At 39.2% G+C, this 27432-nt stretch overlaps 1 protein-coding gene across 1 annotated transcript in view; it reads left to right on the forward strand.

Annotated features, from left to right (window-relative positions):
* Window positions 1-27432, forward strand: part of cep290 (centrosomal protein 290) — a 47797-nt gene that overhangs the window by 10875 nt on the left and 9490 nt on the right. The window contains exons 19-41 of the mRNA XM_042410943.1: window positions 147-311; window positions 1401-1553; window positions 1647-1762; window positions 1857-1959; window positions 2467-2697; window positions 3479-3652; window positions 3773-3884; window positions 5672-5877; window positions 6233-6384; window positions 10202-10313; window positions 12012-12467; window positions 12712-12876; window positions 13094-13201; window positions 13376-13510; window positions 13597-13866; window positions 14258-14365; window positions 14701-14900; window positions 19387-19600; window positions 20291-20428; window positions 20670-20891; window positions 21543-21665; window positions 21759-21901; window positions 22883-23038. Of these exons, the coding sequence (XP_042266877.1) occupies window positions 147-311; window positions 1401-1553; window positions 1647-1762; window positions 1857-1959; window positions 2467-2697; window positions 3479-3652; window positions 3773-3884; window positions 5672-5877; window positions 6233-6384; window positions 10202-10313; window positions 12012-12467; window positions 12712-12876; window positions 13094-13201; window positions 13376-13510; window positions 13597-13866; window positions 14258-14365; window positions 14701-14900; window positions 19387-19600; window positions 20291-20428; window positions 20670-20891; window positions 21543-21665; window positions 21759-21901; window positions 22883-23038 (3962 nt within the window). The remainder of the gene's footprint in view (window positions 1-146; window positions 312-1400; window positions 1554-1646; window positions 1763-1856; window positions 1960-2466; window positions 2698-3478; window positions 3653-3772; window positions 3885-5671; window positions 5878-6232; window positions 6385-10201; window positions 10314-12011; window positions 12468-12711; window positions 12877-13093; window positions 13202-13375; window positions 13511-13596; window positions 13867-14257; window positions 14366-14700; window positions 14901-19386; window positions 19601-20290; window positions 20429-20669; window positions 20892-21542; window positions 21666-21758; window positions 21902-22882; window positions 23039-27432) is intronic.

Raw genomic sequence — 27432 nt, forward strand, 5'->3', positions numbered from 1 at the left:
AGTAGCAGGGAAGTATCAAGGGCAAGCAGTTATATGTAATACTATATCTGTGAATATTTATTGATGTAAGTACAATTATCTTCTTTATTCCTGTTTTTGAGTTGGTACTTACAGTGTTTCAACTCTGCTCCTCCCTCATATCACAGGCTACAGACGTCTACAACATGAGCGGGCCGTCTGATTCCGCCTCACACCTCAAATCTCAAATACATCAGCTGGTGGGGAGAAACGAAGAACTCAGGCAGGAGTTGAAATCGGCTCGGGAAGAAGCAACCGGCAGCTTCAGTCAGCTCGCTAAAGCCAAAGAAAAGGTACATCCCGACGTGTCAGGATCAACGTATGATGGTGCTGACTTATAACGACGAAGTAAAATCATGATACTGTACATTAACTCTTCAACTTAATCCTTTTTGGCTTTATTCCTTCCTTTGGCAAGAAAACAAAGCAGTGTTGTTCATCTTGTTAGCTTTTTCTGTCCACACATTTAAATCTGATTTGTCTAGTCGTTCAAAGTCAAGCAGCCATTCGAGGCCAACTCCGAACGCTTACGGCCGTGTGTCGCAACTCTCTCTCTTTTTTTTTTTCCCCCAAATCAACAGAATATTTTTCTTACATGAAAGTAGTTAACCCAGACAAATTCAAAAGAAATTTACATGATGAAGATTTATAGAGACAGTGGCACTGGCTGACATGCTCTCTGTCTCTGAGAGTAATGAGCATGACTGGAACATTTCTTTGACCAATTAGTCTCCTCCGCTTTCGACATGTGTTGCTTCTGTTTCATATAACAAAGAGAAAAGGAAGTAAACAAACTTCTGTCTCAACTTTTCAGCTCACATTCAGTTTCAATATTTCAACTGATGCAACATCTCTGACAAATGTTTAATAGAAACCATGTTTCCCAGAACACAGCCAGCAATATATTTGTTAAATACTTGTCCAGGCTTCTTAAAAGGGGAAAGCCTTGTCTTATATAAAAGTTTCTCCTTAAAGCAGCTGTCATAACTTCTACAGTTGTAATCTTTCACATCACTTTGTCTCTTTTATGTCATTTTTCTCATGTCTTTTAGTTTTTTTTAATTCCCTTGTCTTGTTTATTGTGCTCTTGGGTAGTGTTATGAATTTTATTTTCATTTCTCTGTTTATTAGAAAGTCATAATGTTTTAAAAGACATTAGCATTATCACGGCAATCACCTGATCATAATCACCTCACAGTCCCTCTTGTCAGTGTGTGAAGGATATAGTTGTGCTCAGCTATTTGGAGCAATGCTGTCCCACCATAAAAAATATTCCGAATAAACATCTGGTAACAGGCGCAACCTTAAATCAGTATTATCAAACTAATAAAAGGTTTGACTGCCAGGCACAGCTTGTGATTTCCCTCATATGTGCTTGTCAGGTGAGCCAACTGGAAGGTGAATTGGAGCTGCTAAGGAAGTCAGGCAGCAGCAGTGGAGTCGTCTTCCAACCTCTGACCCTCCCTGAAGGCCTGGGGCCCAGCAGCACTGAGGTCATCAGTTCCCTCAATGAGTACGCTGTTCGGCTGCTTCAGGTCAGTGTAACCGTGTCCGTTAGAGTAGGAGAGAAACAACCTTAAATCAACGCAGCTGTAAATTAAACATTTATAACACCTTTTATTAATTAGGAGCTCAAAAACAAGGAGGAAACGAGCAAGAAGCTCGTAGGAACGCTGGAGGAATACAAAGAGAAGTTTGCTGTTATTAGCCACCAACAGGGACTCCTCTATAAAGAATACCTGAGGTGGGTAAACAAGAAAGTTCCTTTTAGGATATCACTGGTTTTGTAACCTTTTAGTGCGAAAAATTGAAACAAATCTTCTTGTGTTTTTGCTTAGTGAGAAGGCGGAGTGGCAGAAGGAGAAAGAGACATTCACACAGATGAAGAACAAACTGGAAGAGCAAAAGCAGGTGGATGCTGTTAGAATCCAAGAGTTCAATGTAAGTCAGGCTTTTACCCAAAGCGCTTTCCCCCCACCCTCACACACACACACACACACACACACACACACACACACAAATGGTTTAATGTTCAGAACCTACAATCTGGAACCAAATGAACCACTAATAAATCTCACCAAAACTCTTCTGTGTCCCTGTTGCTGTGTGTCCATCTGAGGTTTTCCTCTAGCTCTGTAATTGTGTAACACACATAAGGGAGACAGACCACTCTCTTGTCTTGCTGTTTAAAATACGAGCGAGAGCCTTGAGGGTTTTGGACGGCACAGATTATCTCACAGCAGGAGGGACCTGGGTTTTAACCTTTTGGTGCTTGCACATGTTGGGATGAAGATCAAACATATGTAAATCCCACCACCCTCAGTGCTTTTGGAAATGGAAAAAAAAAATAAGTACAGAAATCAAAAATGAATGCGTCAGTGAATATGAGATGCATAAGTAAGGAATATTATAATGAATTAAGTAAATATTCTACTATTCTACCATCAGGAGCTGCTGGACACCCTTCAGAAGGACCCGGATGAAAACAGGAGACAGTTGAGCGAAGCGTTGCGCAAGTTGACGGTGTTGAAGGTCAATGAGAAAAAACTGACACGGCGCTACACCACCCTGCTGGAGCAAGAACAGCACCTCCGCAAGGAGAACGGCAAGCTGAGGGACGAGAGCAGCCACATGCAGGCTTCTGTCACCCAGAGGATAGGCTACCTACAGAGATACAAGGTAGAGAAACAAAACGTTAAACTCCACTGACAAACTCTGTCACAAAACCGATTCTAATATCTGTCTTTCCAGAGTAGAAAAGCTTGTGCTGCCAGATATCTCACTATCAAATGGAGGTTTTCTATTTTACACTTAAACAGATACATAGTGAATGAAGCTGGCAGTCTTTTCATGAGTAGAAAAGATGTACAGATGTTACAAATACAAAGTAGCAGCACAGAGAAATAACAAAAAATGTGTACAAGGGCAATAAATACATAAAGAAAGCCAGTGGAAAAAACCTGGATGTGTTGCATTTAATGGCTCATCCAAGTTGATTTGCCCTTACTGTATTTTCATATATTAAAACATAAAGGACATATAATAAAGGGAAATTCTGGTATTTGTCAATCTGGGTCTTATTTGCCATATTTTTCAGAGGTATCATGACTATTATATCTGTTGGTTTTTATTAGCATTTTAGTTACCGCATCGTAAAATTTAGGAAATGTGGACAAGAATGACGTCAACTGTGGCCAGGAGTGCAATCCTCCTGCAGCTTTACTGGAAAGACTGAGTCTCATCTCAATCCATTGTCTTTGAGTCTGATTCAAAGTGAACAATTCCTGTAACTATTGTAGCAATCATGGGCTGAAATGTGAGTATATCATACAGGTTGACAAATAGGAGAATTTCCCTTTTTAAAAAGCAAGAGTAAATCACATTTACAGCCAACCGTTTTTACCACTCTTCCATACAACGGCCTTTTAACAATACTCTTGTCTTTTTGTTCTGCTTTTAGGAAATGGCTGCGTATAAGATAGCAGCACTGCAGAAGGCCTTGGATGATAGCGTGCCCTCATCAGACCTGGAGAGGGCTAACAAACAGTACACAGACCTAACAGTCAAATACAGAGACATGCTACAGAGGGACAGTCGCCTCATCAAGAGAACCACTAACCTTGAACATTTGGAGGTACTCAAACACATTTAGTATTTTGAGTATATCTCTAATACACACACACCTTTTCTGAGATTATTCTTGGTTTTCTCTGTTTTGCTTCATCATGACTTTTTTTTTTTCCTAATCTCTCAGAATGAGAATGAGTCTCTCCGAGGGCATATCTCTGCCATGAATAAAGAGCTGGAGATCACAAAGGAGAAACTGAATACATTAGAGCAAGCATGGGAGAACATCAATACAACCGGTAAGTAAATAGGGCTCATTATTCTGTAGTGATCATTTTGAAATTAAGATATTGTGAAAAACAGATTTTTTTTAAAAGCACATTATCAGTAGAATCTCTCATTTGGCTCAACAGCAATATTTGTGATCAGTGAAATCACTGTCCTGTAGGAACAGGCATGACCAAGATTTTGTCAGTGGCTTTTGATAGTCAAGCCAAAGTGTTTTTATACACATGCACAAGAGCATTCATGTCTGGAAGCTTGTAAAAAATAAAGTTAGACATGAGGTGAAAATATTATACATCAAACATCTATAAAATATCTATAGGGACCCTTTGGAGTCTTCCTGTAAGCAAACAAAAGTTACTGTATATTTACATTGAGTGTCATTCACCAATATGCAATGCATGTATCCTTGAGGTCTAACAAACATGTTGAATGCATTAACTGCCCCCCGCTTTGTTTATTTCTATGTTTACTAGCTTGCAGTCTTTTTCACTGCCTTTGCTAGCGCATTCCCGCATTTCTTGGGGCATTACAGCCACCTGTAGATCATTAGAATTATTGACAAGACTGTATCATGTGACCTGCATGAGGATGTACATGCACAGGACAAACACTCATAAAAACTACTCTATGGTGCGACTAGAGGTCAGAAACTCCACAGGGTGCCATCAGTATTAAGTCAGTCCTGTTAACACTATACACCAGTACTCTTCACCACTAACCACTCAACACTTTAAAAAGTTAAAGGAAAAGTATTTTTACTCACCAGATTCAGTAAAAAATTATAGTGATCATAATAAAGTTTATTTATATAGCACTTATAAAAACAAACAATTACAAAGTGCTTTACCATGTCAGTGCTTTACCTGCTTCCTGCTTTGTTTATATCTATGTTTACTAGCTTGCGGTCTTTTTCACTGCCTTTGCTAGCGCATTCCTGCATTTGTTGGGTCCTTACAGCCACCTGTAGATCATTAGAATAGTGTGAAACCATTTGCAAGACTGTTAGCATACGACCCGCATGAGGATCCACATGCAGGAGACAAACACTCACAAAAAAACTGCTCCATGGTGCTACTAGTACTGAAAACACCAGTACTCTTCACCACTAACCACTCAACACTTTAAACTGTGACAGACAGTAGTCTCTGTAAGGAAAAATTAACATTTTAAGAAGTTAAAGAGAAAGTATTTTTACTCACCACATTCAGTAATAATAACAATAATAATGTTTATTTATGCAGCACATTACAAAGTGCTTTACAAGGCAGAGATAAAAATAACAAAAGATAGAATACAATGCCAGATACACACACACGTCCACATATATATCATTAAAAACAAATATAAAATGGATGACTATAAAAGACTATAAAATAAATCAATAAATAAAGGTTATAAGAAAGCCTTACAGTAAAAGTGAGTTTTAAAAAGTGACTTTAAAGAAGATACTGAATGTGCATGTTTGACGTTCTCGGCCAGGTCGTTCCATAATAGCGGTGCCCTGACAGAAAAAGCTCGGTCTCCTTTAGTTCTCAACCTTGCATTAGGCACAACTAGGAGGTTTAAAACAGAAGTAATATGGTCTCTCTTCTTGGTTTGTTTTAAAAGTCCGGCTTTTAAGACAAACCAAGTAAAAAGAAGTACAAAGAAGCAGGATTTTGCTGATACCATTAATCAATTAATGCAATGCAATTATCAAATAAACCCATCATTTTAGACAGCTTGAGAGTCATCCAAGTCAGTGCATTCCATCCTTGAAGTAACTTTCTTTTACTAAATTGTGTTATTTTGATATCAGGGGGTGAGAGCAGCATGGAAAAAGCAGGCAAGGCATTGGCCAACAATGAGATGGTATCTGCCGCCAGACGTATCACCACTCTAGAGATGAAGGAGCTGAACGAGAGACAGAGAGCTGAGCATGCGCACAAAATGTATGAACACATGAGGAACTCCCTGAGGCAGGTGGAAGAGCGCAACTTAGAACTGGAGACCAAGATTGCAGAGGTAAGCTGTCAAGGAAAGTGACAGATGAGTCACACACTTGAGACTTGTGCTGTTGCTCAAGGCGTCTATGTGTCAGTGCTGGGCAGTTTGGGACACGTGGCAGACATTCAGTCACACAGTAAAAGAGTAAATTAGTTTACATTGTACAATAGCAGAGCATTATGCTATACTGAACCTGTTTTGAAAGATTTTTATTATTCATTATCTCAACATTATTGGTTTGTGACCCCAAACAGCAATACAATTCACAGCTACGACTGTTTTAACAGTTGTCGGTCTGTGCCAGATTCTCACCAGTTTAGGCCATTTTTTCCAAAGGTTTTTATCAAGCGGTGCCTCCTCTGTTTTCCCTTAGTTGACCAAGATGAATGTGGAGGCCCAGAGGGTGGAGCGAGAGCTGAGAGATGAGTTGGCAGACAGCGTCAGCAAAGCAGTGAGCGACGCTGACCGGGCCAGGATTGCAGAGTTGGAGAAGGCCAAGGCTGAGCTTCGCATCGAGGCCTCTAAGTACGTTTGACAATGCGCAGGCCTAAGATTAATCATTTAGGTTCTTATCATGTTCTTACATATGTTTTATCTTAGAGACTGCATTTGCAATTATGCAATAATTTTGCAAAATAATAGTATAAACATAAAAACGTTTTTTCAAGGAATCAAGAATGAATCTTTTAATATAAAACTGTCAACTGGTTGTGAAAGATATGCTTGTCCTCGTCACAATACAAGAAGCTGGAGAATTTTAATTTTGGCTCAAATATTTGGCTTATCACTGCTAACGGTTAATACAGTATATAATGTATATTGACAAGAATATACATAATCCTTGGTTTAGTGGTTTCTTATTTAAATGTAGTACCAATTTATATACAATTTTAAATATAGCTCCAGGCGCCAATGAGCGGGGTCCAAGCACAACAGGCAGTGTTTGACTTATATGACCTTCAGAAGAATTTGAAAACGTGACACATGCAGGGCCCCAGACTAACTTTTTTCGCCACAGTCCCGGATCCATCACGAAAAACTATTTTACCCTTCCCAAAGTGAATGTAAGCCATCCCAAAATCAAAATGTTGTTTCCTTACATTGTAAAGCAAGACAGAACTTGCCTAGGGCACCCAAATCATTAAATCTGCCCCTGCTGATGTATGAATGTTTTCTTTAACGATTTACTTTAAAGATTATAGATGCTGCTTTCATTAATTGTAAATGTTTCCATGGTGAACTATGCCTTTGCAATACAGTTTCATATTTATGTAGCCTACTATGTATGCTGCCTGCTGCGGCCCCGTTTCTGCTCCTGATAACCTATGCGGTCTGGAAAGATTTCAACATGCTGCGTGCACCGGTTTCTCCAGCAATCGCTCTTGTATAATTGTAGAAAGATTGTTATTAGTCTGTATATTTCTTAGTATTCCCTGTTGTTAGTTTGCTTAGTTGTGAGTGAGTAATGCGTGCATGATGGAAAAATTAAGCTGTGGACTGCAGCTCTGCTCTTTGCTTTGTTCACATTTTAGAGAATGTAATTAATATTTTCTGTGCATCACTACTGTCCACGTACAAGCTATGTTTAATAAGTGTGTAAGGCTTGTGTAAGGTTATGACAAAAAAGACCACAATAATGTATTGAAATCATCTAAATGTAGGCCTATGCTTTAGCTAAAATACTCACACACAGCCAGGGTAGTGCTGTGTTTTGTTTAACCAGCACAACATATTAGTGAAGTCCTGCCAGCAAGCCGTTTGTGACTGAGGGGATAAATGGACCAGTACCACGGGAACATTTCAGATCTCGTGCTGAGTAGCCAGCCAGCTAGTGAAGTGTTTTAACAGCATGAGAAGAAGCGCTCTGTTGTAATCAGCGCTCATATATATATATATATATATATATATATATATATATATATATATATATATATATATATATATATATAATCCCTTTCATCCCGGGAAAGATCTCTGTTCGTCCCAAACGCATTTTCTACTGTCCCCAGGACGACGGGACGCTGTTAATCTCGAGCCCTGGTCACATGCATTTTATTTATTTGTTTTTATTTATCCTTTATTTAAACAGAAAGGTCCCATTGAGATACAATATCTTGTCTGCCAGTGAGTCCTGGTCATGATGGCAGCAGAAGAAAATTAAAAGGTTTCATATGAAAATACAAACAAAGACAGATAACATCACAAAAAAACATACCAAAATAAAACAGACAAATAACAAACATACATGGATCAGGCGCTAAAAAGATTCATGGCAAATAATGGCACTTGTTTAATGCAAAATTACATAACATTATTCTGTAAAAACTGATTTTAACATATTTTTAAATATATCAAGAGTGGGCAAAGAATCCAAGTTAAGTACGCCTTGCAGCTCATTCCAAGCTTTGCGTGAAAGGAAAAGGCAGATTTACCCAGTGCTGTTCAAGTGGTTAGGACCATGGAGAATTTTCTCTGATGATCTAGTGTTATAGCTACTGGAGTAATATTTCAGTAAAGTGGATATGTACTGCGGTCGTTTACCCAGTAAAGCTTTTGTAATTACAAAAAATGCAATTTTTTTTTCTCCTTAAACACATTGAAGGCCATTGAACCATTTCATATAAGTGACAATGATATGTACGTTCACTTGCACTGGTTACAAACCGCAAGGCAGCATGATAGGCTACATCCAGTTTTTTTCAAAAGAGATGAAGATGTATGCATATAAATTACATCACCATGGTCTAAAACTGACAAAAAGTTACTTTGGACTAATCTTTTTCTAGCAGTAAAAGGAAAACGTTTTTTTTAAACATTTTTTTAGAGGGTTATCAATATGGACAGCAGTCTGTAAGGAATCCATTGCCACCTTTAAAGATGGTGCCACGGTATAAATAATAGTGTCATCTGCATAGAGGTGTACCTTTGCTGGATTTAATCCTACGTCAAGATCATTTATATAAATACAAAATAAGATTGGTCCTGAGATAGATCCTTGAGGAACACCTGACTTTACAGTTGGAGATGCATAGTTATAATTGTCTATGGATACACACTGAGTTCTCCCAGTCAGATAGTTCAAAAACCAATTCAGCACAGGGTTACTAGAACCTAGACGTTTGAGTCTTTGCAGGAGAAGACTATGATCCACTGAATCAAACACTTTGGATAGGTCAATAAAAAATGCAACACAAGATTTTTTATCATCCAGAGCAGTAATAATATCATTTGTGACTGATATGGCTGCAGTTATAGTGCTATGTCCTTGTCTAAAACCTGACTGAGTTTGACTTAAAATACTCTCAGACAAAAAGTGTTTTACCTGTTCAGTTTAGAAGAGATTCAAATACTTTAGCCCTAACGGACAGTCTTGAAATATGGGTATTCAGGACAGAGGGATCTCCACCTTTTAATAAAAGAAGGACAAATGCTGACTTCCAGGAACTGGGTATCAAACCACTGCTTAGACTAAGATTAAAAATATAGGTAATGGGTCTCACAATCAGATCTGCAGCTGTTTTTAAAAAATAGGGCTCAATTGGGTCAGGACCAGCAGACTTTTTACAATCAAGACTTGATAGAGCTTTGTAAAATTGAGTGGAAGAAATGGGGAAAAATTGAAAACAATTTCCAGGGCAACTTACAGTGGTAGCTACACTGTCTTTAACTTGTACAGGGACATTTGAGAGAGTGGCTAAGCCTGCATTGATAAAATGCTTATTAAAAGCATCTGCTATGTTATGTTTACCCTTAATTTCACTTTGATTTACCTTTAAAATAAATAAATAACTAAATTGCCACATGGTTGGCAAGTTTGAATTGGACACCCTGGGACTCAAACCAGGGGCCTTTGTATCCCCAGACAAGGTGACTTACTGACTGCACCACTGGGGAGACACGGTTTTCCACACACTGTCCCACAATGTGAGGCAATCACATGTGCCAGACTGGGGTACTTTTGTCTGTTTAAACTTAAAACACTTAAATCAGTCAAAATATTAGGGCTGTAGTCAAGTAAAGAAAATCTTGGTCGACTGAAATCATACATAATCTTCAACTAATCGATTAGTCGAGGTAAATTATAGTTACAAATATTACTGTTTCCATAAGTATGTCATTATACAACTGTCAAGTTAGCTGACAGTAATTTATGGCAGAAACAGGCTTACATAGCAGTTCTCTATTAAGCATGAGCATTCCTGTGTTTTTATTTTCTATATTGGTTGAAGTATGACTCACCTCCCCAGTTAGGTGCTTTTTATGTTGGTAAAGGTAAAGGCATTTAGGCTTATTCTACTGTTAAAAAATGAATGTAAATGGTAATATGTAATTTTTCTTACAGGCTTCAAGAGGTGTCTGATGTAGCCATGATGCAGGCGTCTGCTCTGCAGGCCAGACAACAGTCCAAGGAAAAGGAAGTAGAAGCTTTGAGGAGACAAATCCTGGACTACCAGGTAACCCATATGTTGTGTTTTTTATTCTCTTAAACTTTGTTGATCCGAGGAGAGTTTTTTTGAGCATACATGCTAGTTTTTACACATTTAAACACATTGAAAATAGGCAACAACAGTGATGTTATGCTGCTAGACACTCAGTGGCTCCTCTGGCTCACTTGATTTTGGGGAAACGTTTCCTGTTCAGTACACTAAAAGATTTAAACTGGTGAGTCAGAAGCATCTATAAGGCGGACTGCCTGATATAAACAACTGATGGATTATTTATTTAAAGTGCCAAATCACACCAGCAGTAAAACAAGGTTAAAAGAATCAAACAATATTAAAAGAATCGAGGAGGGACGACACGGAAAATTTAAAGAACAAAACACAGAAAACCATCTGTGGCCCATCGAGTGACACATACATGTTATCACATCACTACCAATGATAGCAGGAATGCAGATATTAGCGAGACAGTCTAGCTGTTCTATAGCCTCATAAACGCACCCAGAAGTGTAGGGCAATACAGAAGAAGCACAAAACCCAGGTGAGTTTCATACATTAAGGGTGCAATACATGACATTCATCCACCACATGGCGCACCAGCAGACTAGGGTGGGGGAAAAGACTATATCAAACTCACGCCAATCGTGTTAAGGCAGGTCATATGACTGCAAGAATAATTATGTTTTGAGTCTAGATTTAAAGATTTCAATGGAAGTAGCTTCCCTGATTATAAGAGGTAGCTAGTTCTAGAGATAGGGTAGGAGAACAGTCGACTGTCTACTGATTTTTTTCTTGATTCTGGGAACAGTAAGATATCCAGCAATCGGAGTGCACAAGGGGGAGTATAAAGGGTGATGAGGTCAGAAAGATATGGTATGTAGTGAGTTATAAGCTGAGAGAAGCACTTTAAAGTCATATCTGGCTTGGATTGGGAGCCAGTGACGGGAGATTAGAACTGGAGTAATATGGTCACATTTTCTATTTCTAGTTAACATTCTGGCGGCAGCATTTTGCACAAGCTGTAGTTTTTTAATATTGCAGCTAGGTAGACCAGAGAATAAGACATTATAGTAATCTAGTCTTGAAGAAACAAAAGCATGTATTAGAATTTCAGCATTCGCCGTACTAAGCAGGGAGCAGATTTTTTGCAATAGTAAATGGGATTTCACCCTAAAAATATATCAGAAATAGAAGTAAACAGCAATAGAAATATCAGGAAATAGCAAAAAATGTCCATCACAGTTTAAGAGTCCAAGGTAACATCTTATATTGTTTTGTTTGTCCAGCCAATAATCCAAAACCTGAACATAGGCAGTTTACAATTATATAAACTAGAGAAAAGCAGGAAATTCTTACATTAGAGAAGCTGTAACCACAAAATCTGTGTCACTTTGCTTAAATGCATTATTCTATTATCAGAACTGTTGCAGATTAATTTTTTATTGGCTGACCTTTTTAGCTCTAGTTATGGCATAGTGGTTTTAAAACATTTACAAATGACCTGTAGATAAAATTTAAAGTAAACTCATATACTTGTATTTGTCACACTTGAATAATAGCTCACCCTCTCAGTATTGGATTGGTAAAATAAAAGAAGTATTAAAATGAATTAATCAAAACACAAACTAACCTAATAGTGTAGCAGTTTGTTAGATCACTCAAGGAATCACGTGAAATTGTTTCAACATCAGTGTCATCTCTTTTCCTCAGTCACAGTCAGATGAGAAGGCCCTCATCGCGAAGCTCCACCAGCACATAGTGGCTCTGCAGCTCAGTGAGTCAGCTGCTTTAGGGAAGCTGGAGGCTACCACCTCTCATATCCAGCAGCTGGAAACCTACAAGCTGCGTGCTGAACAGCGGCTGGACGCCAGTGAGCGTGCTCTGTTCCTTGCCCACCAGGAGGGAAGAAATCGTTCCAAGCACCTACGGCAGACCATCCAGTCACTACGTAGGCAGTTTGCCGGAGCACTGCCGCTCCCCCAGCAGGAAAAATTCTCTGTGACCATGATGAGCCTCCAGGAGGACAGAGCAAAAGCTCAAGAGGACAAGAGAAAGGCAGAGGAGGAGAGAAGGAAGGCAGAGGGAAGGGCGGAAGAGCTGGAACTGCGGCTTCGAGGGCTGGAGGAGCTCATCTCAACACTGAAGGATGTGAAAGGGGCCCAGAAGGTCAGTAGGGACAAATGTAGCTGTTGGCACAAGTAATTATCCAGTTCTGATCTATCTTGAAAGGATTGACCGTCCTTAGCTTCTGGTTGATTAACAGATTAATTGAATTGGTTGCCTTATTTTTGCCATTTTTGCCACAACCTTCCTATAAAAACGAAGAAAATTTTTATCACAGTTGTGGTAGAATAATACCGTTGGTCTTGTGATCTCATTTGTTTGCGGGACATGTTATGATTTCAAACAGGTAACTGAGTGGCACAAGAAAATGGAAGAAGCTCGCCTGCAGGAGCTGAGGAAAGGCAGGGAACTGGTGGTCCAGAAGGAGGAGATCAGGTACCTGAAGAACCTGGTGTCAGAGCAGGAACGAACCATTCAATCACTTGAAGAGGATATTGTGCAGCAAAACACGGTAAGAGAAAAACATCTTTTCACATGTTCACAACAGTGCAAAAACTGTTTGTCCTTTATTGTGACAAACATCTATAAACCTTATACACTCATTAATTCATGGATTATTAAGGTATGACTTAGTTATATATACTGTATCATAGCACTTTAAGGGGAGCTTTTATCTACAGACATATGTCATGGTTATACAGAAACCTCTTTGTCTTTGTCATGTCAAGATTCAAGACGAGCGTCAGCTTGTGTGGGATCAGCGAGAGGTGGAGTTAGAGCGCCAAGTGGACCATTACGAGAAGCATCAGAATGAAATTCTGGGTAGTGCCGAAAAGGTAAACTTTTGTTTACAGTCTTTGATGCTAACATTTCTCAAATTAATAATAAGTTAGACCTGTTCATGCAGTAATCACTGGCCTGGTCTCAAACTCAGCAAAAAAATAAAAATGTGTTTTCTTTAACCTGTCACCACTCTGCCCTCTTGGCTGATTTGTTTTGGTTGTTTTCAGTTTGAAGAAGGAACAGGCTACCTGCCAGACCCAAGTCTACCTCTTGCTCATCAATTAGAGTTTGCTTTGGGTAAAATCAGAGAGCATGTTCGCACCATCTTGGAAACACAGGCCACCTGCAAAAGTTTGGATGAGGTATAGTATTCTGTCCATCTTAATATGTATTCCTCAAAAATCAAACACATACCAGATTGTTTGAATTCTGATTCCTTTGTGTGCAGAAGTTGAAAGAGAAACAAGCAGCTCTGTGGAAGGCAGAGCAGAACATCGTGTCCAGGGACAGAGTGATCAATGAGCTGCGTCTTCGCCTCCCGGCTGCTGCCAACAGAGAACGCTTGCTAGCTGACCTTGCCAAGCACGAAGAAGGCCAGTCAGACAGCCAGCCGGCCCTCAAGTTGGCTCATCAGACCATCAAAGACCTTCAAGGTCGACTTGACAAAAAAGAAGATTTGTTAAAGAAATACCAGAACCAGCTTGCTCAAGCCAGACAGGTACAATAATACAGGGAGAAATACTGGACATGCAATGACTGACAATGCAACAACTCTTTTATGTTATTCCTGTGTTCTGTTTCAGAGGCATTTGCTAATCTGTAACGTTCTTCAGTGATCAGATCTGCCTGTTGGAGTTTATGAATAGTTTATGGATGTTTTAAATCTCCAACTGATGAAAAATCTCAGTTTAGATTAATATTGACTATCAATCCTTCGTAGATCTCCACAGAAATATCCTGGCCATTGTGTTTAACGTAGTAGTGAATGTGTGGCCCATATAGAAACATTGCTTGGATGTTAGAATAAGAGCAACAACATTTTAGGAAGGTAAACGTTTTATATCTGAAGTGTTTCTCTGTTTCATTTATCTCCATCTTGTTGATGCCAGGATCAAGAGGAGATGATAAAGAGACACCAGGAGGAGCTGAGAACGCTGCATCAGAAGTTGGATTTGCACACGGACACGTCCCTGGACCGTTTCAAGCAGACAGCACTGGTACTGATGTACCCATATTTCACTATGAACTGTGTTTTTTCTTTTTTTGTTCTGCTTAAATAGCTTTGGCTTATACTCCCAACAACATCGGTACAAGTCTAGTCCATGACATCATATTTAAATATATATCCAGAGATGTCTCATATTCTATTTCAAAGCATACTGCATGTTACATAACATTTCACACTTACAACCAATGTTTGTAATGCAAAGCGTTGAGTGAAGAATAAATGTATTAACAGACACAGAACCCTCTGTGAGTTTCTGAGCGCTACCTGAAGTTTCAAGCTGTCCTTTAAGTATTTTGCTTAATGCTTCGTCATTCCTTTGTCCAGGAATTGATGAAGAAACCCACTATCAGGGTACCAACATCCAAGCATCTGGAGCGTCTGGCGGAGTTGGAGCAGACAGTGGCTGAACAGGACATCTCGCTCTCCTCCATCACAGAGAAGCTGAAGCTGACTACCGCTGATCTAGAGCGACAGAGGACCGCCATGGAAACACAGGCTAAGAAGCACGCTGATGAGATGTCAAAGTGATTATCCCTTTATTAAACTAGGGTCCCTAATGTTTTATTCTTCTGAATTTGACCCAGTGGTCGCCTGTGAAGAGTATATTAAAGCAGCGTCAGAATCCTTTACATATACATTTCCTTTAAGTCAGGTAAGTGAGGACAAAAAATAGCGGTATTGATGCAAGTATATCAACAACGAACGTGAAGGCTTTTCACACCTTCAATTTTTCATCCATAGGCTAACTGAAACCTTTGTGTCACTCGTGTGAAACAAGAGTAACCCAGGGTTTATATTAAATACTCAATTTCTCTAGTTTATTGTCAGTATAAAGTGCAGGGAACACGAAAAGTTCGTGCAGCTTCTAGGAGACGGTGCAAACGGCAGATTTAAAAAAAAAAAAAAAAAAAAAAAAAAGAGCAAATCTGCATGCAATTGAAACATTAAACAATGCAAACGCAAGCAATAACAAAAGAAGGAAACACTACATCATACTATATACATGTGTATTAACAGGCAGATAGTATTTACATGTGCAAGTGGAAGAGAGCCGGATATTAGCTCAGGGCTAATATTGTTAACATTAACAATGGCATTCACAGAAGGCAACTTGTGGAGAATTGATAAGACAAATGTCATAATCTCACCTCATATAGCCTCGATTGACACTGATGATCGCAACTGGGGGTTTACCCACGGGGTCATGTATGACTGTGCCGTGGAGAGGAGTTCAGTGAACCCAAGCTTAACAGGAATTATCACACATTCGAAGTTGAACATGTGAAATGCCCACTAATTCATCTGTGAACCCGGGTTAATGGAAATCCTAGCCAGGATTACTTGTAATGTGTGAAAAGCCCTATAGTAATGTGCATGACATGTACAAGGTCAGCTTCAAGGACACAGTTCAAGTGCAGCGTACACTTAAAGCCCAAAAAAGTCCCAGGATGGATTTTTAAAAATTGAATTAAATATTATGAAAATAGCTCAAATACAATAATTCAAAGGTTTTTAAGACTTGACTTTGAAGTACCACATTTATATTCATTTAATTAATATACATAGAGCAGATATAGTTAGTCAACCTTTTTAAAATATTTTGAAATGTTTTGTTTGGACCAAAAATAGTTGAGCTGTTTTATCATTTATTTTCTGTCATCTTGAATTTTCTTAATTAGTTTTCTTTATTTTGGTTTTTACATTTTGGTCAAATTCCGGTAGTGGTATTAACCTCTTCACCCACAAATCAACAAAGTCTACAGCCAAATAGTGCTCAGAAAACTTCATCAGGCTAAGTTTTATGGGAAAAAAAGATGCACAAACCACAAGTATATTTCCATTTGATGGAATAGTTTAACTATAGAAAAACATGGAGTACTTGGGTTTAAACACCATACATTTTCAATGAAGAGATCGAACAGACTGATACTGCCAGACTGTTTGAAATAAGATGACTTAGACAGCCTTAAAACTACTTAAATGGAAATCCAAGGAAGCTGGACTTTAAGGGGTTAAAAGTTAATAAAAAGCAGCTAAAGGAAAGCAGATTAAGGAGGGCTTGCAAGAGTTCAGCAGTGCAGTGGGACATAGGCATTTCAGGCAAATGATGACAGGCTAACTGATATGAATGGCGGTGGGCAAAATATTAAACACTTTTTAAGTATAATGCGTTAATATTCAACACCACCACAAACTACAGAATCCAAAATGACTGAACATGATAATAAATGTAGGATTAATGGCAGTGTATTGAATAGCAATAGGGCTAGCTTGGTTGCTAGTTGTCCCTAATAACCTAGCAACTCCCTGTAGATCTCCGTACTTTCCTTCACAGCAGAAATCAGGTCAGCGCTCGCTGCTGATCGGCCATAATTGGCTAGTTTATGCAAAAAAGAAATAGACCATTTCAGTCATTTATGTTTGATCAGGATTTTTTCGTGCTAACCAGGCTGAATCTGCCTGCCTGGCTGACTAAGCAGAATTGCCGGGCATGTCAGAGTTATTACCCTATGTGTCCAAAATTCCCTCCCTTCCATGCAAACTAATCCTGCATACAAGAAATGTTGTTTTGCATGCACACAACCTGCCAACCAGGGGAAAAAAACACCATCCTATCTATAACAAAATGATTTGCCAACAAGGCACCCAGGAATCTGCCAGCTTGGCAGAAATATCGTTCTATGTGTTCGCATGACCTGCCAACCGGTGAAAATTTCCGTCTCTGGCTCTAATACAAGAATCATTCTTTCGGTATTAAAATTGCGTACTAAACATGGAGATTTTTCCTACCCGCTGGCATATTTCAGAACAACCATACGGGCTGAATTTCCCTGCTTGGAACCAAATCAGCCCTCATACTTGTACTAATTACGTAAGAAAAGTGTTTCCCTGTTACACATATTGCAGTTGTCCTATCATAAGATGAAGGACGATAAAATGAGGAGGATCATCTTCACACGGATCTTCAACAGATCACTGGAGCTATGTGAAGTCCCCTCCTGCTTCAAATGCTCCACGATCATACCGGTCCCCAAGAAACCCTCCATGACTGAACTGAACAACTGAAGTCCCTCAAGAGACTGGTGTTGATCCACCTGAAGGACATCACAGGCCCCCTGCTGGACCACCTGCAGTTAGCCAGACAATTCAGTGGATGATGCAGTCAACAGCTGGACACCTCGACTTCCCAGGGACATATGCAACAATCCTGTTCGTGGACTTCAGCTTTGCGTTCAACACCATCATCCCAGAAGTCCTCCTCACCAAACTCACCCAGCTCACTGTGACTACCTCCACCTCTCAGTGGATCACAAACTTCCTGACAGTCAGGTAGCAGCAGGTGAGGCTGGGAAAAATCACATCCAGCACGCAAACAGTCAGCACTGGCCCTCAGAATGTGTGCTCTCCCAACTGCTCTCCTCCCTCTACACCAATGACTGCACCTTGACGATGCAACAGTCATTGGCCTCATCCGAGACGGAAAGGAGTCTGCATACAGAAGGGAGGTCCAACAGCTGGCCCTGTGGTGCAGTCACAACAACCTGGAGCTGAACACGCTCATTGTGGAGATGACAGTGGACTTCAGGAGGAGCCCCCCATGACTGCCTCCCATTAACATACTCAACAGCACTGTGTCAACTGTGGAATCCTTCAGGTTTCTGGAATCTACAATCTTGCAGGACCTGAAGTGGGAGTCCAACATCGATACAGTCATCGAAAAGGCCCAGCAGAGGATATACTTCCTGTGCCAGCTCTGGAAATACAACATTCGAGTCTGTTCTCTGCACTTACATCACTGTCTGGTTTGGATCGGCCACCAAACAGGGCAGAATAAGACTACAACAGACAGTCAGGTATGCAGAAAAGATTATCAGTTCCAACCTGCCCACCATCCAGGATCTGTACACCTCCAAAGTCAGGAAATGGGCAGGGAAAATCACTGCAGACCCCTCACACCCTGCATATAACCTGTTCCAACTTCTCCCCTCTGGTAGGCGCTACAGAACACTGTACACCAAAACCACCAGACACATAAACAGTTCCTTCCCCGTCGCCGCCACACTTACGAACAGTTAACTCACTGTGGCACTGCACAATAACTCTGGAACACTATAATACCCACTGTACCTACAAATTATATATATTTATTTTAGTCTAAAATACAAAATGTGCAATACATTTCACTTACTACTGTATATCTGAACAGGCTGTATATACTGTACATAACCACCCACTATACAGTATGTATATAAATTCATATAATTTTCTTACCTTGTCATATTTATCTCATCACTCCTTGCACTCTTTACTTCTTTGCACTATTTGTATCCTGTTTACAGTTCACAGAAACACAGAAATTCCTTGTGTATATTCCTGAAGATTGTTGTGTTGTTGTTCTGTGTAAGTACACTGAGAGCCACTAAACCGGAGTCAAATTCCTCGTACCAATAAACACGATTCTGACTCTGATTCTGATTCTGATAAGACAGCCCCTCTTATAATTTCAATACCTTTTAGAAAGAAAGCCCTGGATATACTTACAAAAGGCACAGCTGTATTTCTAGTAAAATAATCACTTATGGTAATTTGGCATTGGTCTCTATCAGTAAGAAAATGCTTTTTTTTCATCACTATATTATTATGAGGTAACTTGCTGTATGAGTTACGGTGATGGCTTGTATTATTTTTTCTGTGTTCACTGTATGATACCTTTTGGATTAAGCATGTTCTCTTAAAGTGTGTGATTTTTCCTTTTTTTATTCTTATTTCTTTTTTTGTAGTCCTCTTGTTCAACTGTACTTTTGATTACACCGCCTACATATTACATTAGCTACAGACCACAAAAGAGACACTCGTGAGCTGAAAAGTTGTCCTTACTATATAGATCCAGTGCCTAAGTAATGACTGGAGCAAGTCAAAAATTACTGTCCCTCACCAGTCTGAGATATAAATTAAAAGCCACGTTTATAATAACAGTAAAAACAAACTAACAGAGGTGATTTGTTGCAGGCTGGAGGAGTATCATGCTGCCCAGCTGAAAGCTCTGACTGGCGAGACTGAGGATCAGAGGAGCCAAATGGCCCAGATGGAGAAGGAGATGAATTACCTTCAAACCGAGCTGGAGGCCCAGAAGGAGGCTAACGTCCGCTCCCCCAGCAACACCATGAAAAATCTGGTGGAACGTCTGAAAGCACAACTCACCCAGAAAGAGAAACAGCTCAAGGTTTTATCTAATTTTACTCTTTGTTTTTGGGTGCGATATAATGGGTAGCAACACAAAGCAGTTAGTCCTGTTGCCTTGCAAATGTACCCAGATCAATCAATCAATCAATCAGTTAAACTTTCGTTATGTAGATGAATTGAGATTGAGATGAATTTCTGAGGAATGGGGAAATGCTGGGTCTTGTTGGCATGTTTACCCCCGGTGCTTCTGTTTGTTTTCAGTCCAAAGATGTGCATGCCAGGTGGACTGGGTGCTCTAAATTCTTAATAAAAATGAAACAAGAGTGAGTATCTTATCTCTGCTGGCTGCATGATAGATAGGCGGCCTGATCTTGATATTTCCCTAGTGATCCTCCTGGTGTATGCTGGCACCGAAACCCTTTTAGTCATATAAAAAGTAAGAACAGTTGATCTCTATCAATTTCAGGTGTAATAAAAGTGCCAAAAGCATTTTTAATGATGCATTTTTTATGTCTCAAAACTACAGCCAAGTTCTGTAATCTCTCAACACTCAGATTACATACAGGAAAAAAGTTGTTTATCAAATTTGCAAGGAAAATGGGTGTGTGTGGGGAGAAATCAAATCATCTTTGCACAAAATGCTTGATGGTCCATTAACTCAAATGAGGTGTAACAACCGCACTCATCACATTCGTCATCGATAGCATCTCTTTGCTCCTTGTTTTCTCAGGCTCTCAGTAAGGCTTTGTTAGAATTGCGGGCCGAAATGACGTCTGCAGCAGAGCAGCAAGTCATAGCCAGCGCGGCACAGAAAGAGGAGAATCTCAACGTACAGATGTTGGTCGACAGGCACACCAAAGACCTAAAGGTGAGACCCCTATATCATCACAGCATATTTGTTTTTCTTGCATACTGTATGTTATATTTCATTATTGACATTTATTAATACCTGTTGAGCTAAATTAACTGCCACAAAGAAGCCTAGTGAGTATATTAATTTAGATTACACAGACAATACTTCCTTAACTTACAATTGGGTTTGGTCTTCATTTATGATATTTACTGACAAGAAAAATGTAGAATATCACCAGACACTTACCTCTCCTAAGGTGCGGTTGCAAGACCTTAATGAAGAACTTCAAGTTGCGAAGGACTCTGCTAAAGCAGCCAGAGGCAGGGAGAACACCCTGAAGGAGGAAGTGGACGGCCTAAACCAGGACCTCCAGAGGAGTCAGAAAACTCAGAGACGCCTGCAGGCTGAAAAGGAGGAGAGAGAGCAGGAAATCCAGGAGCTCAAGCAGCAAATCAAGAGGCTCAGCAGCGCTCTTCAGGTTATTATCACTAAGGAGTGTGGAATAACACACCACATTAATGATCTGTACGGAAGTGTGCAGCTCGGTTTGACTTTGATCCGGAGCTTATTGTTGTTGTCGCTGTTGTTGTTATTATTATTACATAAGCTAGAGTGACACCCTCGAGTCAGTGACCACATGATCCAGCCACTATCAGCATAACATCATGTGGACGACTGACCACAATCCTCTGACTCAGGCAGACAGTCGGACCTTGAAACATGATAAAACATTAAAATGGAAAACACGCAAAACTTGCTGCTCCCTGCTGTAGCAAATAAAATGAGGAATGCATCAAGAATGGAATCTTGCATTCTTGTTAGATTTAAGATATATTCCTCCAGTGGATATCAGAGTTGATTTAATTATTCAATGTTCAGGTATTCATAGCATGTATTTTTAAAGTTGGAGATGAGATTCCTCCCGGGGCTTTGGCTAGATCTCTGTCTCTTTTTATCTTTAAAATAATTCCATGTGGCGTGACCCTAACCTCTGCAGTGTTAGTGCCTTGCTTTCCTCATTGAGTTACATAGCGAATTATACGCATGTTAGGATTACTGTCAGTCTCCACTGCACACTGTCCCTAATGAAGTGCTATGAAAATCTTTTTCTTCGTGTTTGCCGATTTAGAATCAACCAGAACCAGATGGGAAGACGCCAACCATTGAGAATCTGCAGAAGAAGATCAGGAGGCTGGAGTCAGACTTAGAGAAAAGAGCAGAAAATAAAAATATCAAAGATGATCATGGAAAGGTTTGCACATCACTTCAGTCCGCATCAAACATTTTGTGTTACTGCAGTTTTACTATTGCACGTTCACTTTTTTTTTTCTGTTTTATTTGACAGAGCAAAGAAGAAATTGTGCGGTGGGAGGAGGGCAAGAAATGGCAGGCCAAGATGGAGAAGGTGAAGAATGCGCTGAAAGAGAAGGAACGAGAGAGTGAATCCCTATCTAAACAGCTCAGCACTCTTAAAGACCTCTATGCCAGGTCAGTGTGTGTACATCATACTGGATGATTTAGCGTCTATAGTTTGTCTTTGTAGTTAATGTAGCAATATGTGTGATCAAGAAATACATCAACCAAAAGCTGCACTAGGAAACTTGGAACATATGGCTTCAAATGACAGCAAGAGGGATGAAATTTAGCTTCAAAATGTAGAATGATGTCAGGAAACTGCACACATTACACACAACACAGGGAATCTGTCAGTAAGTGGATCATAAAATTTCAAATGTTGTAATACCTTTCCAAAACTGCTGCACACTACCACACGACGAAAAGGTGCTGGATGCAAAAAAAAGCAAATGAAGAAAGATTTTTGTATGTTTCTTCCCACAGCTAGAGCCCACAAGTGTGAATGTGTGTATCTGTCTGCATTTGTTAGCTCTATTATAGATTGGCGACCGGTCCAGGGTGTAACCTGCCTCTCAGCCAATGAGCTGGTATGAGCTCCAGCCCACAGGTTGGCTGTACAGCTGTATATTTTCTGCCTGTTGCACCGTATTTCACTGACTCCAGATTGTTACTCAATTAAGCACAAACACAATGATGAATGATGATGAATTCTCAGATAATCTACCAAAGCTTTGTTAAAGTCAGTTATTTTGAAGCACTGAATGTGAAAAAGTCTTCAGTAGCTCAGCAGATGCTCTAAACCATCACACTAAGTTGTACACTGTCTACTAATGTTGACATTTAACTATGTTGACAGCACAAAGTTAATGTACTTGTTTGTTCTATAAGGAAATTATATAAGATATGTAGTGATGGACGTTAGTCTAACTGTGACTATGGAACGTGTCTGCCACTTACAAATGTACACGTTTTTAAGAACAGGAAGCAAAAATGTTTTCTTTCCAAGGTGTCATTGGAGATGTCACACCACCACCCACCTTTTTTTTTTTTTTACATTTCTATCAGCTGTAATTATCTCCTCCATTTCATTTGCGTGTTTTATTGTGTATGCAGGCTAGAGCAAGAGAAGAGTGCACTGCAAAAGAAGCTGAAGGCTCGAGGAGTGACTGCTGATCAGGTGGTTGGAGTGAGATCCACTGAAATGGAGAAGGAGATAGAGGAGCTGAAGAAAAAGAACTCAGATCTGGAGACACAGATCCTCACCATAAAGTAAATATCAGTCTTTCAAAATCTTTGGTATTGTTCAAAATGCCCCGATTATGGCTTATTTTAAAGATACAAGAATACAATGATTCAGTATATCTGTATACAGTTGTGTACTTTTCATATAAAACTGATACTCAGTGGCACACTCAGAAAAACACTTAGAGTTACAGCAGCCCTCTTCAATTGCACAAGTGTGCCAAATATACATCATAATATAAACAATTATAATACTAAATTATTATTTATATAGTGCGTTTCAAACAAAAAATACAAAACAGTGGGCTTTATGGAAGATGAAATATAAAAGGAGCATTAAAAACATAGCAGATTTTTTTTAAAATCAAAAACAGAACACAAGTAACAATAAAAAATAATAATATGTAAGTAATAATAAAAGCAGTAATAAAAGAATATTAGATAACCAGTCAAAATGAGGAGCTCATTAATGAAAAAAATCTACACAAGTGCTGTTTATTAATATTTTCCTCCAAAAAGACTTAGCAAAAGTAAATACTTTGACAGGAGTTAATGGCAGGCTTATGAAAAGAGAAAAAGGGTAATGCAATGGAAGGCGCACATGCATTAATAATTTAATAATTGCACACTGAAAGTGCCACTATTTGCACCCCCTCCATAGGATGTGAAGGAAACTTGGCATGTACATTCAAGACATAGTGCAGGATGTCTCCAATGAGTTTAATCAGGATTGCTGTAAGAAAACTTGATTTATGGCCAATTTCCTGCTAAGCCCTGCCCTTGGCAAAGTTTTTGGATCGATGGCGGCCATGGTTTTGGACCAGTCTTGCCCATTTATAGTAGAATTGTGTAGCTCAGTCCCACAAGGTGGTATATTAAATTTGATGTTGATACAGTGGAAATCCAAAAAGTAGATGTCACATTACTGTTTTTCAGTTTATGCAAATTAGCAAAAAATCCATCATGGTGGCCATTATTGTCCAAGAGGTATTTTTGGGGGAGCAGGCCTTTCAAAGTTTCACTTTTTTGGCTGTTAATTATAGTGCCACTATCAGGGGGATTGGGATCGTATTTTCTATTCCCAAACACAGATTAAAGACATCTACAAAGACTTGGACAAATGGTCAATAAGTTATGGCCAGTTTCCTGCTAAGCCCTGCCCTTGGCAAAATTTTTTGAATGATGATGGCCTTGTATTTGGACTCATCTTGCTCATTTATAGTAGAATTGTCTATCTCAGTCCCCCAAGGCTGTATACCAAATTTGGTGTGGATACAGTCAAATTCCAAAAAGTAGATGTCACATTACTCTTTTTCAGTTTATGCAAATTACCCAAAAAAAAATCCATCATGGTGGACTTTTATGGTCCAAATGGCTTTTTTGTAGAGCACACTGAGCTGGATATGTGTGTCGGACTCACTATGTGGGTGTCCCGGCCTTCCATTTTTTTGATTTTTACCTTTTTTTTGGAATGTGATTTATAGCACCACGATCTAGCCAATTGCAGTCATGTTTCTTGTGAAGTAATTTCACATCATTTCCAGTTATAAGGCTGAGTTTCATGTCTGTAGCTCATTCAAGGCAGAATAAAAATAATAATAAATTGGCACAAAAACAATAGGGTTATAGCCCTTCAGGGTTTGAACTCTAATTAGTTTTAGCATCTCTACAAAAGCATGTAGAGCTAAGATTTATCACGCCTTGTGTTTCCATTATATGTTTATTGCCACTGCTGCTTCAGAATTTTATGAAATATCATGAAGTCACAATTGCACAACTGCGGAGCTGTCTGCTCCACTGAACTCAAAGGAATGGTCGCCCACTCTCTCTCTCCACTTTGATTGGTGGTTACAGAGCTGAGTAGTTTTTAGCAGATTTTTTAATTTGGTTTTGAATGTACTGATGGAACTGCAACTCCTCATATCATCAGGTTGGGCATTCCACTGAGTTGTGGCTTTCACAGAGAAAGCTGCCCAAATGCAGTGCGACGAAATGGTTTGGTACAATCTTGTATAGAGGATATTCTGGAGGATCTAACAGAGCTTACTGAGCAAGTGTACACAAAGTCATGTGGTGGAGGAGGGGCCAAACCATTAAAAATGTTTATGTATGAGTTTTTAGAGTTTGTTTGTATAAGGACTCAAGAGGTCTTATGGCTGTTTCTCCAGCCTGCCCTCAACATATAATGCTATAAGACATATGGGAATGAATCATAGCATGCATAAATATCTTGGCTGCGGCCAAAGAGAGACAGTTTCTAATATGTCTAAAATTTGCTAAATTGTACTTTATGGTTTTAACCATTTTTTTTAACATGTTTCTTAAAGTTCAAATTTGGATCCAATGTCACACCAAGATATTTAAAATCAGTGACTATGTCAATCCTTTCACCTTTGATGAGAATATCAGCGTTAGGAGGTTGTACCATGGTTTCAGAGAAAAACATACCCTTTGTTTTGTTTACATTTAGACTCAGACATGATTGATCAAGCCAATGTGTGATCCTTTCAAATGCAATTGTTAGCTTAGCAGCAGCTAACTCAGCTGTTTTTGCATGTGTGTACACAACAGTGTCATCTGCATACACTTGCAGGTCTACATCATGACACTGTTTAGGGAGATCATTAAGATATAGGCTAAATAATAGGGGGACCTCACACTGACCCTTGTGGAACACCCAATGTGTACTTCATGTTACTGGACAGTGCGTCACAAACTTTAACACATTGTTTCCTATTAGATAAATATGAAGACATTCATGCCAATGCTCTAGATGAGAAGTTAAATTTAGAGTTTCGATATTAAGGCATCATGATTGACTGTGTCGAATGCTTTACGCAGATCTAAAAATACAACACCAAATACTCCTCCTTTGTCAAGTCTTGATTTAATTTGCTCTATTAAGTGCAAGATAGCAGTTTCCGTGGAATGATTTACTCTAAAGCCAAATTGCATACAATGTAGACCAAAATTGCTTGTGTTAAGAAATGTTGTAAGTTGTTAAAGACTGCTTTTAACTGCTTTGTCCTGATGACATCCAAATCCTTAAGCAATCTTTGTAACAGCAAAGCATAAAAAACTACCATGGCAGACATTGTGCAACACGAGTCCTATCACACTAATATTCCACAATTGTGTAATTTGGTATTCAACCAATTATTTGACAACAAATATATACATTGTGCAAACACGTTAATAGCAATTCACAAAGTAAACATTTAATTCTGGCTCTACCTACAGACCATATAATCTTTTCAAGATACACAGATTAGATAAGCATACTATGCCTGCGGTACGCGCGTACCAACCAGGTACAATAACACCCTTTCGCCCAGCTGCTGAAAAAAAACCTAGAGGAAACTTCAGAGGCTTCTCTGAAACCACCCAGGGATACTAGTGTTGAGCTTAAGGATCTGTTCTGAATTATTTCCTGATGATTGAGCAGGATATTGGAAAACAGACTCTCCAGGTTTAGCATTCACTGTTGGAATTCGTAGCTGAAGCCAGTCTGCAAAATGTGTTTGATAAGTTACAAGTCTTGATTTAATTTGTTCTATTAAGTGCAAGATAGCAGTCGGAATGATTTGCTCTAAAGTCAAATTGCATACAATGTAGACCAAAATAGCTTGTATTAAGAAATGTTGTCAGTTTTTTAAGACTGCTTTTAACTGCTTTGTCCTGATGACATCCAAGTCCTTAAGCAATCTTTGTAACAGCAAAGCATAAAAAACTACCATGGCAGACATTGTGCAACACGAGTCCTATCACACTTTGTCCACAGGAGTAGCAAAAGCAAATGATTAAATAATAGCCCATAATCGGCTTTTAACCAGAACAAACTGTACAGCCCAACTATGAAATGGAGAAACCTATGTGCACTCTTGGGAAAATATTATCTCAAAATATTCGACAATTGTGTTATTTGGTATTCAACCAATTATTTGACAACAATTATATACATTGTGCAAACATGTTAATAGCAATTCACAAAGTAAACATTGAATTCTGGCTCTACCTACAAACCATATAATCTTTTCAAGATACACAGATTAGACAAGCATACTACACCTGCGGTATGCGCGTACCAACCAGGTACAACACCCTTTTGCCCAGCTGCTGAAAAAAATCCTAGAGGAAACACTGTAATGACTTCTCTGAAACCACCCAGGGATACTAGTGTTGAGCTTAAGGATCTGTTCTGAATTATTTCCTGATGATTGAGCAGGATATTGGAAAACAGACTTTCCAGGTTTAGCATTTACTGTTGGAATTTGTAGCTGAAGCCAGTCTGCAAAATGTGTTTGATAAGTTCCAGATCCAACTCAGCTCAACTCAACTTCATTTATATAGCACCTTTCATACAAACATGCAGCCAAAAGTGCTTCACATGGCAGGATTACAACAACACAGAAGGCAAAAAT

Source organism: Thunnus maccoyii, chromosome 5 (assembly GCF_910596095.1).
Source record: "Thunnus maccoyii chromosome 5, fThuMac1.1, whole genome shotgun sequence".
In the NCBI taxonomy this organism is placed as follows: Eukaryota; Metazoa; Chordata; class Actinopteri; order Scombriformes; family Scombridae; genus Thunnus; species Thunnus maccoyii.